This window comes from Micropterus dolomieu, linkage group LG19 (genome assembly GCF_021292245.1).
Source record: "Micropterus dolomieu isolate WLL.071019.BEF.003 ecotype Adirondacks linkage group LG19, ASM2129224v1, whole genome shotgun sequence".
NCBI classification, from domain to species: Eukaryota; Metazoa; Chordata; class Actinopteri; order Centrarchiformes; family Centrarchidae; genus Micropterus; species Micropterus dolomieu.
Genome location: NC_060168.1, coordinates 21,608,421 through 21,622,073, shown reverse-complemented (window position 1 = coordinate 21,622,073; position 13,653 = coordinate 21,608,421). Strand labels below are relative to the sequence as shown.

The 13,653-nt window shown below is 39.5% G+C and overlaps 1 protein-coding gene across 1 annotated transcript; it reads right to left on the bottom strand.

Moving 5' to 3' along the window:
- Window positions 1–151: 151 nt before the first annotated feature.
- Window positions 152–11,568, bottom strand: cul4b (cullin 4B). Its single transcript, XM_046031008.1, has 20 exons — window positions 10,568–11,568; window positions 9,179–9,294; window positions 8,950–9,053; window positions 8,732–8,801; window positions 7,751–7,824; window positions 7,502–7,664; window positions 7,224–7,313; window positions 5,631–5,713; window positions 5,477–5,544; window positions 5,175–5,293; window positions 4,871–5,063; window positions 4,660–4,764; window positions 4,462–4,572; window positions 4,275–4,360; window positions 3,104–3,211; window positions 2,890–3,003; window positions 2,689–2,794; window positions 2,395–2,567; window positions 2,157–2,309; window positions 152–1,337 (listed from the first exon to the last, which is right to left on the bottom strand). The coding sequence occupies exons 1-20, from the start codon at window positions 11,058–11,060 to the stop codon at window positions 1,242–1,244; spliced, it is 2,625 nt and encodes an 874-aa protein (XP_045886964.1). The 5' UTR covers window positions 11,061–11,568; the 3' UTR covers window positions 152–1,241.
- Between the last annotated feature and the right edge of the window lie 2,085 nt (window positions 11,569–13,653).

Below are 13,653 nucleotides of genomic sequence, written 5' to 3'. Positions count from 1 at the left end.
TAGCTATTGTACTGTATGCATTTTCAAGGCTCGCAGAGAAAGTGAATGTTTAACTTACTGGCTTCAGACAAAAATGCTTCCTAATTGGCTGTTTTCATACAAGACAGTGAAATGTCTCTGGGAATCAATCATTAATAAAATGAAAACCCGATTGAAACAGTTATTTTAATCTGAAGCAATAAATCTAACAGACTCATACAAACAATGGCATGTCTAGTCATATATTTCCTCATGTTGAGGCAATCCACTCCCATTCCCCCCACTTTTCAGCAAGGCCTGCAAGCCCCACAGGTAGACATACAAAAAAAATATAGTGTATGTATGGGCTATGATACTGGGGAAGATGGGGCTCTGATGTTGTGCTTTTAGTATACTTTCTAAGGGTTAACAAAAAAAAAAAACCCAACCTAAAAAGCAGTTGACTGTCAGATGAGATCATTTAAAATGCCACTTTTGTGAAGTATGTACAAAAACAGACAGAACAAACGAAAAAAACTTAAATGCATATACTTGTACAACTGAATTGTTTTAGCAGCTTGAATACACCCTATAACAAAAGAAGTGCTCCTTTTTTTGGCACAAACTCTGATTTGAACTCTTTGTGTGTTCATGATCACAGCTTTATCAGAGGGCTACATGGCCTTAAAAAATTTAAAACTCTGCTGCAGGATAACACAGGTATTCCCCAACTTGTCAGTTCCCTAGTGTAAATGTTAGTCCAATAGTCCCACATTTGACATTGACTGAAGAAACAAGCATCAGTTTAATTTTTTGGATCCTTTTTTTCTCTTTAACACGTGATACATTTAGAGCATTGTTAAGTGTCAGCATTTGCTTGGGATACTGAGTGAACACAGAAAAAAAGTGACTTGATAATAAACAACATATTGAATCAAACTATGAACAAAGAAGAATCTAAGTTTGAAAATAAATATTTTTCCTCTCCATTTAAAAAAAAGAGCAAACGGAACAACATTTGTGTGTCTTCTTTGTCTGTCCACAGTAGCTCAACTCTCTCAGAGGCACTGAGAAACATGGACAATATTCTCTTTTCAATGGGCATGCAGTCCACAGGATCACAAGACCCCTGACAAAAATCCTGTGGAGCTGTATCCATTCACTTGTCGGTCGCTGGGTTGAAGATGATAATGTTAACGTCCACGGGAGCAAAAGATTTAGAGAATCACCTCAGCCTGACTGGACCACCTGCATCTCTTTTTCTCTGTCACTTTTTTCCTTCTCTAAGCCACATAGTTGTACTGGTTGGGGTTCTCCTTGTCACGCTCCATATAGTCCCTGTCAATAAGAGACTCTATCCTCTTCTTCAAGTCAGCAGGCTGAAAGGGAAGACGGCAGAGGTTAACACACGAGGCACATGCAAGCATTTCTGGATATTTTTAAACTTTGAGGTGTGAGGTAATCACAGCGAAAAGCTGATTTATATAAGCCGCGCCACTTCCCTTACTAAACAGAAGTCCTTCTTGTACAAGCAAGTTTAGATGTTACCCTGGTAGACATGTTGAATCAACTTTATTTTAACTCCAAAGTATTGTCAGCTAATGGGGGAGCGAGCTTGTTAGCAGGGAAGGCGCTTCTCTAAAATAACACCCAAAAACAGCCTGTACTTAACATTTAAGCCAATTGATTTCACTTAAAAAACATCAAAATTGTACTTTAGTAACAGTTATTACATTAAAATGACAGAAAAAGTTAAAAAATTATCTTTTTGGAGATATTGATTTGTATGAAGATAAACATCAAGAAATACAAGAAAAAAAAACATAACAGTATAGAAATTTCAAAGATATGTCAGAGTGCATATTCTTTTAGTATCTAAATACACACACACCCACGATCAATATTGACCTAAGAAATCCAGTAGCTGATGGGCAATAATACTCTCTTCTCCAATTAATATGGTATACAAATAAATCTGATACATAATGAAAATTCATGAATTTTGAAACCGAAGCAGTTTTAAATGAACAGTTTTAAATGAACAATAACAAAACAACTACTGTGACTCTGCACAGGGACAATGGACAACAGAAAATGGATGGACAGATTTTGAGGGTGAAACAGTAATAGACAATTTAAAAACACTCATGCCCTATATAAATCATGTTAATACAGCAATTCAGTGCCTTGCTAATCACCTTGACAGGGAACTTGAGCTGGTTGTACACCTCAGACATCAGAAGATTATGGCTCAGAGTCTTCCTCATCTTCATAATCCGCACGATGGCGGCATCAATCTGATACTGACGATCCTGAAAGACCCTTTCTGTGGTGCTGGCTTGTTCCTCCACCTGGGAGAAAAGAATTAGTTAAAATAATTCACCAACACCTTGAAGGCCTTGAAGTGAGGAGACTACTGCAAGATAATACTAATACCGTTTCTTTCATCTGGATCTGGTTTATTTTGATCCTGAAGAGTTTGTGTTTGAATTCGTCATTGCAAGAAAACTTGTCCCCATCCTCCACGTCTTTGCTTTTTGGGATTTTGGTGAGGACACGTGCTTTCCCACAAGCAAGTGACTGCAGTGTACGACGCAGTTCACTGTCCTCTGTCAACCAACAGACACGCAAGCATTGTTTTAGATCAGCTGTGCTGCATAATGAGTACTTGACAATCCTTGTTTCTTCATCAAAGTGCTGCCAACCAAATTTTGATGTGATCATACAGACCTATTCCTGTTGCCAGTTTAATCTCCTCCAGGGTGAACTCCTCTCCTTCGTTAAACATCAGTAACACAAGTGTTTGGAAAAGTGACACCTGCAGCTCCTTCCGGCCCTTTTGTAAGAGAAATCAAAGAGATCAATTCACATTTAGCTAATTTATAGAGTGAGTAAAACACACCTGAGTACTGTTAGAAATGTGTTCTCTACCTCTTTAAATTCAGCTTTTAAGACACAATGGCCAAGTGTTGATTGCCACTGCAGCTTCCTGCCACTGTGTTTGCCCAGGTAGAATGTCTTAAAGATCTCTTGCAGTCGCACCATCTAGACAAAGATAAGAGGTGTTTCAAAGCAACACACTTACAGCACGGAAGGTTATAAAAACAGCACATTCAGAAAATTTCAACATCTGCTCAACACTAACCTCTGGAGGCAGATGCACTTCCATCGGGACATAGGTCGGCCAGTAACCCATCGTGAGGATGTTCACCGTCAGCTCTATGTTGCCAGGAATGTTCTGGCACTGCATATACTACAGAAACACAAAATGAGACATGTGATATCCACCTGCACACCACACTGGTTGTGGTGAGGGCATGCCTTTTCAGGTGCCAGCAGGATGATGAAATATGAGCCACGACGCCTAGTCTGAATAACAAATCCATGCGTTTGAAGGCTTACTGGATTCCAAAATACTACACAGTTGATTACAATAACTTGAGAAAGGAATTTAAAACGCTGGAAACTTATCAAGCTGACAATCACTTTATCTTTTGTTGAGACGAATGCAAATCAATCAGGAGAAACATGCTATTCCTGTTACAGTAATCTACCAGGAGCTTAGAGGAAGAGCTGAAACACCATTGACTGATTAATTGTAGTGTTTCCCTACATATAGACTTTACTTGGGCGGGCCGCCCAGATATATTTGGCAACCCAATTTGTTATCTGGTATTAGGTTTTGAGACGCTGATGCGGTGGACATTTTACATGCATGGACTAGGTAAAGCACCAGTGAACAGTGAGCACACTAGTGCATGTCTTTTGGTACCACGTTGGTTTTGATCGTTTCCATAGGGTATGTCACTAGCGAGTGGAAAAATCCAAAAGACGAGTTCTGTGTCTTTTCTGCGATTTTATAAACTGTACTGTTGATGGAGAAAAATCAGCAGAGCAGATACATACAGGGAGTGAGAAACAGAAAGAGGTGGGGCAAGCCGGTGGGTTTGCAGTAAGAGACCAGAGGTGGGTGTGTGTGTGTGTGTGTGTGTGTGTGTGTGTGTGTTGGAGGGGGAAAGAGAACTGAAAGAAAAGTATAACTAATAATAATATATCCCGCTAACAACCCCCACCCCACAATTTTCCAACATTTTCTGAAATACATACAGGTGCAACGTTTAAGCTATTAAATCAAGAAAAGAACCAGCAGATTATGTGGGTAATGAAAATAAAGTTAAATTGGAGCTCTAATAGCAAGTACCCAATTGCCCAAAGCATGCTAATGTCTGTGTGAAAACTGCCCTATACATAATCTCACTATCATAAGAGTAAAGTGTAAAACTCACACTGACTGAAATCCCTGTTGGGGTTCTCACCTGTTTGAACTGCACCATGATGTCTTTAGAGAGCTCCATATCCTTGAACATCCCCTCCAGTTTGCTGGTGAATGCTGCTCCACATTCTATGCAAACACCAAAAAGGTCACAAGTCAAATGTGCATTCAAGGTCAAGATTCCCTTCCTGCAATTTATTTTGCCTCGAGTGTATTAAGAAGTGACTGACCATGTTTCAGCTTCGACAACATCGATTTCTCAGCATCCACAGAGGCACTTTTTCCAACTAGCAACCTCTTGGCCAGATCCTTTTTGTAAAAGGCCTCAAAAACATCTTTTCCTGTAATGACACTTATTATTACATTCAGGACAACACACAGAGGGGAGACAAATCCTGAACTGAAACCAATGTGATAGTAAATATTACCATAGATGAATCTAAAGATAATCATGATCTTATCCAGCATCTTCTCCAGTTCTTCATCGGTTGCCTCTTTGTTTCCTGCCCTTAGCTTTGAATCCACGTGTTTTGCTGACAAGCATATTTATAGTACATGTTATTTCGTGAAGAGCACGACTGTATGCTTATTTAGTGACGGTGCAGCAGTTAAGAATGGGGAAAATGCTTAGTTACTGACCTATGAGCTCTGCAGGTTTATTTGGCCGTTTGTTGATGAACGTTTCAAAAGCCTCCTTCATAGCGTTGACGAACTTCTCGTTTTTCATGAAGCAGATGTCGATGACGTGATCCACCTTGTCTTTGAAGTCCAGTAACTCTTGCACCATTGTTTTGTCTTTTTCAGGATTGATTACTATTGTGCTTCCAAAAGCCTAGATAGTGGATTTCCAAGACACCGGGAAACAATGGAGAACGGTTATCAACAACAGCTCAGCGCCTTTGTTGCACATAATATTAAGACCTTTATAACTATAACGTCGTACCTTTATGTACTCTATCCAGTGTTGCAGGAGGACCTGAACACCACCTCGCACTCGACTGAACAGCTGATAGAGAAGAGACAGATCCTGAATTCTGTTCTCATCCAGCAGGTGAGTCAACCCTGGAAGTTTCCAACAACAGAAAGTCAAAAGGTCAGAACTCTGCTTTTATACTTTCAAGACCCAGTATGTAGTCAGACATGCCGGATAGTTTAAAATCATACACATCCTACACATTCACTTAACTGCTGTAATGCTACTGATGTACTGTATATGTTTATATCAAGTATTTACTCTTTGTGTACCTTTTTGCAGAGTTGCCGTGAGATGTTCACCCAGCAACTGCTTCTCCACAGTAGCAATGAGTGGTTTTCTGAGCAGGGAAAACAAACACTCAGATTACAAATGAATCTTTGTCAGTGTTAACTTGCAAACTGAATACTACAGTTCAACACTCACTGTGTGCTCTGATCTAGATATGTGATGACTCTGTCAGCCTCCTCCTCCAAGCGTTTGTTGACATGATGGAGATATTCAGGTACCTAAAAAAAAAAAAAAAAAAAGGGAGGGTTATTTAAAATTTATACAATATAGTGTTAACTACTTTAAGGATACAGCCTCTAACACCCAAAACAAAATTTCATATGTGCCTTAACATACTGCTTTTCTCCAATACAATAAGGTTCAGGGTTAGCAACACCAAACTCCCCAAGGTCACAAATTAGATTAACAGTATACACTCAGTTGCCAGTTTATTAGGTATACATAGCTAAAACTGAAGAAGGCCAAATTCCCAAGCAAGTTCTTGTCAGCTTTAACAGAGGAGCAATAGAAAGCATCCTGACTGGAAACATCACAAAGTGGCATGGGAGGAGCACGGCCCAGGACCGGACGGCTCTGCAGCGGGTGATTAAAACGGCTCAGAGGATCATTGGTACCTGTCTCCTGAGAATCAGTGATATCGGTGAGGTGAGGTGCCTGCGCAGGGCCCAAACGATACTGAAGGACAGTACCCACCCTGCTGCCTTCGGGGAAGAGATATAGAAGTTTCTGCTGCCACACCACCAGACTGCAGAGCAGCTTCCCCCCCCCAAGCTATCAGACTGCTCCAGTGATGATAGTTATTTCTGTTTACCATTTTTCATAATTCATTCTGTATTAATGTATATTGTCTGATATGTAGCAGAAGGCAGTTACAAAACTCAATTTCACTCTAACTATACCTACCTACCTACCTGATGCAGTATAATACAACATGTGTTGATTCCACTGTATGGTAATTTTAGAAGAAGAAGTTTGTGGTGCTGTTTCTGTTATTTAGCCTAAACTCATAATTAATTAATTCAACATCTCTCTAAAACAGTTCTCTGTTAAAAATCTGAACTGTCATAAAAGGTAGGATTTATAGCAGGACTGTGGTGGTTAAATGGTTATTACAGCTTTGTAGGACAAGAGTTATATGTAAATGAGGTGTTTTTGAAGAATGTTTCAAAGATGATACTAACCTCAGCTAGCCTTATTTCCTACCCTAAACTAATCTCTAAATGAGTTGACAATAATAGTTTTAAATATTAGCATCAAGATATAATAAGCCATTTACTTTAACAGTTATTTCTTGACTGTACATATAGTAAAGTCTAAAATGTATTCATGTAAGTTTTTTTTTAAGTGAATCCCTTAAGCCTCAAAAATAAATAACCATTTTACTTTAATTTATTCTGACAATCTACGGCAAAACAGAAACTCTGAGCTGAGACAATACAGAGTGCAAATGTCTCAATCCAACATGTCAGCAAGTAAACACAGCTGCTGTACTTGTTGTCTTAAACAGAATGCGGAGATAAAAGAAAACCTTTGCTCACAACGCACTATTTATTCTCCTAGCTCTTGTTGTGTGTGGTTTTATCTGAAAGTCTAAAATCAAGGCCTGATGTTGCCATTCAGTGTTTTAGATGTGTGAATACCCGGGACATAAACAGTGTAATCAGATTGTTTATATTTGGCCAGTTATTCACTGAAATCAGAACCAACAAACAGGGTCGCATAAATCACCTCTCTCTCCTGCATCAGCCTCTGTCCCTCTGCAGCGTACAGTCGATTAGTTTCCTCCAAAAAGCGCTGCTCAAAGGAGTCTTGATAAATCTGTCAGGGACGGAGAGAAGACAGCTTCATTAAAGCCCTTTATCAACAGGAAACTGACAACTTATCACACCCCTGTGCAGATAATCTTTTTTTTTTGTGGCACAAGATGACAGCCAGGTGATCCAGGCTTACAGATTTACATTTTCCACTTATATGTTGATAATTAAAATAATGAAACGGTCAGTTACCTGCAGGTCAGAGAGCATGCTCAGCAGGCTCCTCAGTAGACTGCGATCTATCGCCTCCCCGTTTCGCTCCCTCTCAATGAGCAGCAGAATCCCGTCAATGGTTTTACTCTGGACCTTCAGATCACTGATGATGTAGAACCTGAACAGCTCCAGACCCATGTCCCTGCAGACCAGAGCAGCCTGTTCAACACACACTTCAACAGAAAATCAGCCTCATGCTGATGACAGTTGATGTCAGAGATCACTCACCAGATTGATGGAAGCATTGAATTTTGTAAAACGTAGGTGCGGTCCAAAAACAAAAATATACTCCTAATCATGATCTGTGGAACAATGGCAAACATTCACAATTAGAAATAAGCACTTACAACATTGTGATTCTTTTTTAACCATTTGCTCATCTGATTCAAATTAAAAGGGGCAACTTTAGACATGGAGATCAGTTTACTCATCGCACAGTCCTTTCCAGGCTGTGAAAACTGTTGTGTATTATGTTCTGTGGTTGTGAAGGAGCTTTCTAAAGCCTGATGAAACAACCTTGATCTTGGAAGGAGTTTGTAGCTTACATTATTTTAACAGCAGGCCTGTGTTTCGAGCTGGGGGTTTAGGAGTTTGAGACTTATATAGGATTTCACGTATAACGCCATTATCTCCCCAGTTCCCCAGTGACACGCTGATGGGTTAAACTACAATCCAAAATACGGACTTTCTGTTAAAAATAGTATTTGTTTTGAGTTTTTTGAGATATTTACACAGGTCACTTCCTACATTAATTTCTAACTCTCTCTCTTTTTTATTATAGTACACTGGTAGAGCTGCTCTCAGCTAAAGTTTTAACAGCAGAGACACTTGACAATGTGATATTACATTTTCTATCCATGACAGGGGTATCACTGTCTAACAGACTGTATAATGCATCGCACAACCTATCTAACTGGCTCTTCAAATATCCAAGCTGGCGATATTTGCGAAGCTTTTTATTTACCAGGCAGGAAGGACTAATGAGGGACACTATTGCTTGAACCATACGAGGGACTAACAGTGAGAATAACTCAGCCTCTGCTGCTTTGATTGTTAGCATCCTTTTTAAAAAATGTCTCTGAAAAGTCCCCCAACTTTGCAGAACACTAAATCAGTGTAATACCCCTTTAAACGTAAAAAGGAATATATTAACATAAGTTCGAGGGATAGGACAAGTACCAACTTAATTAGTCCAGTTGTAAAACATACCATTTGTCTGCAGTGATCCTGCCAGCACTTGTCAATTTTCTTTAGGAAAAGCACGCTGTCCAGGGCATCCGTATGAACAAGGTTAAGGAAAAAGTGCACTTTCATTCAAGAGCTTAAATGCAATATGACTGCATTATTAACACTAGGCTATGTACAATTAACAAGTGGAAAGATCCAGTGACAGAAATTGAAGATGAACTGAGAGCGTAAAAGGATATTCTCTGAACTGATCAATTTGTGCCTTGATGTGGTCTTCACACACGGCCCTCAGCTGTTTGTAAAGCTTGGCAGATATCTTATGGGAGCACAGGTTCTCAACAGCCTGCGGGGACAAAAAAAAAACTAGGTGTCACAAAAATAATTTGGAGAGAAGGCTGTTTCTATTTCAGTAAGGGGCATGAATACAGTGAGCCTTCCTCTGAGAGGCCAGCAGGTCTGTAGTGATACCTGGTAGAGCTCCTCTAGATTGTACTTGATTGAAGTGCTGTTCTGTATGGCCTCGACGGCTTCCTTTAGCTTCTGCCACGTCTCCTGTGTGTAGTTCTCAGGCAATTTGGGTTTTTCTGTGTGAGCAAAACAAAAACACAAACTGTTCTGATAACACCGTAACATTTAGCAGGCCCAGAATGGCAAACAGCAGACCTCAAGGAGCTAGGCAGTGTCCCCAGAGCTACTTTTACAACTGTATTTGTTTCTATTTAAAAGTACAGCCAAGCGATAGTGATGAGGAAAAAAATCTAATATCTGGTTCCTGAACTCTGTTATTAGTCAGGAGATTTTGGTTACTGTAATACGAAGATATCACCAGAGCTCGGTAATATGTTCATTACTGACAATCGAGGTAACCAACTCATGGTATTCATGTCTCTTCTCTCTTGTAACTGCGGTGCACAATGAAATAACTACTCAACATTAGATATTCTATATGTTCGCACTAACCCTTGGCAGGTATTATACATCTTTTAAATACTACATTCTTTAATTCTTCTAAGAGATTTGCACTATCTAATTTTTTTTTTTACTCCTTTATTTCTTGATTAAATCTATTTGCTTCTTGATTTCTTGTTTGTCTGATTTTTAAACTGTTGTGTGTTGGTTGTCTTGACTATGAATGTTTCTTGTTTTCAGGTCTCTCTTGAAAAAAAAAAACGAGATCTTGAATTTATCTGATCCACACACACACAACAAAAAATGTAAATACGGATGAAATCTTCACAACATTATGAATCTGGATATTATTCAAGGATATGCTAAAATAATCAAACTCTTCAAAGCGATGGCCTGAGTTCTGCTGTTGCGCAATACACCAGGGCCAATTCTTTGTATGTGTCAAACAATTTTAATAACTAGTTTTAAAAATTTTAATAAAAAATGTTATCAAATTTCAGAAAAAAATCTAATGAAAGTATCATCAAGGCTTAGTCTTTTTCTATTCTTGTCAGCAATTCCTAATAGGACTTTTAACTTGTTTGACTAAACAAATATCTTTCTTTTCATATATACATTAATTTCTTCTGACTGAACTGAACATATTGACACAGCAGTGAAACCAAGATGACATGTATCATTCTGGGAAATTTGACATGGTTTATCACGTCTGACACATTTCTTAATTCTTAACACACATAGGTTCATATGATTTTAGCTGTAATGCAGCCTTTAGGAGCAAGACAATACTAAAACCCAGACGAGATCTAGTCTCATATCACAATTTTACAATTCTGGACAACCACAGCGCCTTGGGGACTGGTAAGCACTTGAGTTTAAGTTGTATACTACTGTCAGTGAATGATTTTGAGAGCTTGGATCACGTTGTCCACGAGTGTTATCTGCTACCTTTGAAGTTCTTGATGACTAGTTTCTTGGCTGCCCCGGGTTTACTGTTGGAGAAGGTGCCGGAGCCTGCGGTTTTCGTCAGTCCGTTTGCATGGTGTCCCACGCCACCGGACAGGAACACGGCTTTGCTTTTGTTATTGGAGCAAGAAGCAGCAACAGCGGCGGCGGCAGCAGCAGCCTCCTCAGCCATTTTCACATCCAGTCCAATGAAATCCACTGAATCCTCAAACCTCAACTTCTTCTGAATGTGCAGCGGAGTGGGAGAGCAGGAGGAGGAGGAAGAAGAAGAGGAGGAGGAGGAATTCAGGGTCTTGGGAGGCGAAGAAGAGATCGTTCCAGTAGTGTCTTCCCTCTCCGAGCCGTTTATTTTCCTCTTCTTCGTAGATGTGATGTTGCCGCTCTCGTTTTTGACATCAGTAACGTTAGCTGCTGGTCTAGCCTCCTGAGTTGGCGGTGGTGGGGGATTAGGGGAAGATAAACCTGTTGGAAACATGAAAAAACGGGAATACTAATACTTAATAGCCAGTCTTCTGATCCGAAACTTCCAGGCTTGCCGGGGGATGAGCTCAGTGTCCGGGAGCTTTTATCTATCTTAACACGGAGAGGTGTTACACCAAAAAACAAATCCTTTATCCAGTATAAAACAGAAAATAATTTGCAAACTACACAGCTCCACTTGAATCTATCCGTGTCTCTTGTGTCTTGTTATTGCTGGCAGAAGAAGAAAGATGGTTGGCTATTGCTTCCTCTTTTTGCCTCGCTTGGTCTGACCGCGTTGTTGTAGCGTTACAGCCGTTCAGCGAGAGAAGTGAGGCGGCCGTTAAAGAAGATTATTTACAAGAGAAATTAAGCTATGGCAAAAATAAGGCTCACATGATAGGAAAACATCCGCTGGTAAACACGGGGAAAATTTCGCTCATAAATGCTAGTCGGTGACCCCACCGGAAGTACTTTGTCCAAAAGTACTTTTTGCACAAGCGTGTTTTTTTTATAGCGACTAGCAGCGCTGTAACCGGCTGTAACTGTTCTGCACACAAGATGGCGCCACACCAACGCCAAGAACTCTGAAGTTCAAGAGTCAGAAATATTTTATTGATCCCCGAGGGGAAACTCTTTGTAACAGTTGCTCACTTTGCGTATCAAGATATTAAAGAATAGGAATAATAATATAAAGTTATAGGTAACTAGGAAATATAGTGAAATATACAAATATAAAAATATAAATATAAAGTGTGATGTACAGTATTTTACAGAATTACCAGAAATGGTCAAATTGAATGGATACAAATTTACATATAAATATAAAGAGTTTAGTGACATGATAAATACTATTAAATACTAATATTAATAATGAGTAGTGGTAGAGTTGATGTGGAATGGATATCCTTAAATACTACAATATTAGGACAGAGTAAGCAAGATATTGAAGCACATAAAATTGCACATTGAGTATTTAGAACAGAGAAACATTTGTCAGATATTGTTACTGATTAAGAGTTTGACACTCTGAGAGTTAAAGAGTTTGATGGCCACAGGACGGAATGACTTCCTGTGGTGCTCTGTGGTGCATCTAGGAGGGATGGGTCTATCACTGAAAGTGCTCTTGTGTTTGAACAGTACATCATGGAGTGGATGGGACACATTGTCCAAGATGACATGTAGCTTAGACAGCATCATCCTCTCTGAAACCACCTACAGAGAGTCCAGCTTCACACGCACAATGTTACTGGCCTTCCAGATCAGTGTGTTGAGTCTGTTAGCGTTCTCTACCCTCAACCTGCTTCCCCAGCATGCAACAGCAAACAGGATAGCACTGACCACAACAGACTCATAAAACATCCTCAGCATTGTCCAGCAGAGGTTAAAGAGACAGCTCTGGCCCTTCCTAAAGAGGGCTTGAATATTTTTGTCCAGTTTATTGTCCATGTGCACTCCGAGGTACGTCATAGTGTATACAGATAGTTACAAACAAATTGTCTTGCTTTCAAGTTCATTGACCTCCATGATTCTGCACTTTAGAGGGGCACCTTCTTGTTGAATTGAGGTAAAGACAGTAGCTCAGGCGTCAGGCTAGCAGATATTGGTGCCTCTGGGAATCTTACAAGGTTGAGTCTTACAAGAATGTTTACAAGAACTTACTGGCTCCACAGATTATACTACAGAGTATAACTCATGGTTAGTAATAGATTCCAATATGATGTAGCATTGGAGTCTAAACATCAGATAGATTTGTTGTTTTTGGTTAAGGCCAGCTAAAGATGACCTAACAGGAAAAACCTACAGGCACTAGGGGGAAGACAGAAACATAAAAGGGAAATGTTATCCTTCAGATTTAGTGTTGGCATTTCTTCTTATAACTTCTTCATCACAACTGAACTGGCTCACAATAATTCTTCAATCTATATTTATATCTTTAAAAAAAAAAAAAATCCCCCTCTCACATGTTTTGGGGTGGTATGTGTCATCTTCAAGCTGGGGTCCTCCACCAGCGTCCTGGGAGTTTGAGGGTTCTGCGCAGTATCTTAGCTGTTCAAAGGACTGCACTCTTCTGGACAGAGTTTTCAGATGTTGTACCTGGAATCCAGTTTGGGGGTCACAGCCCCCAGTACTCCTACTACTGACATTACTGTTGCTTTTACTCTCCACATCTATATAAATTCAGTTTAGTTCAGTTCGATGTGCTTTATTGGCATGCATGTTTAACTTAAACAATGTTGCCAAAGCAGTTTGCAGCAAAATCACAAGTTTACATTTGAATATAACACAAAGAATGAATGACTGCAATCATGATAATTCAGTTTAGCAATTAAGTTACAACAACAAAAGTAACAAATTCAGATAGAATGTAAACTACAAACAAGAATGAACAAAATTTAACATGCAATGCAGCGAACAGTTTGCTGAGTCACTCGCTGTCCCTCAAGTCGTGACATAAGGACGCATACTATATATATAATATATATACTATATTTATTATATATTTGTTAACACAAAATGATAGATATAAAAAGGTTATTTGAAGCTCGAAGCGGACATCAAAGCCACAGGAGAGGACGGAAGCTCTTATCAAAACCAAATTCGACTAT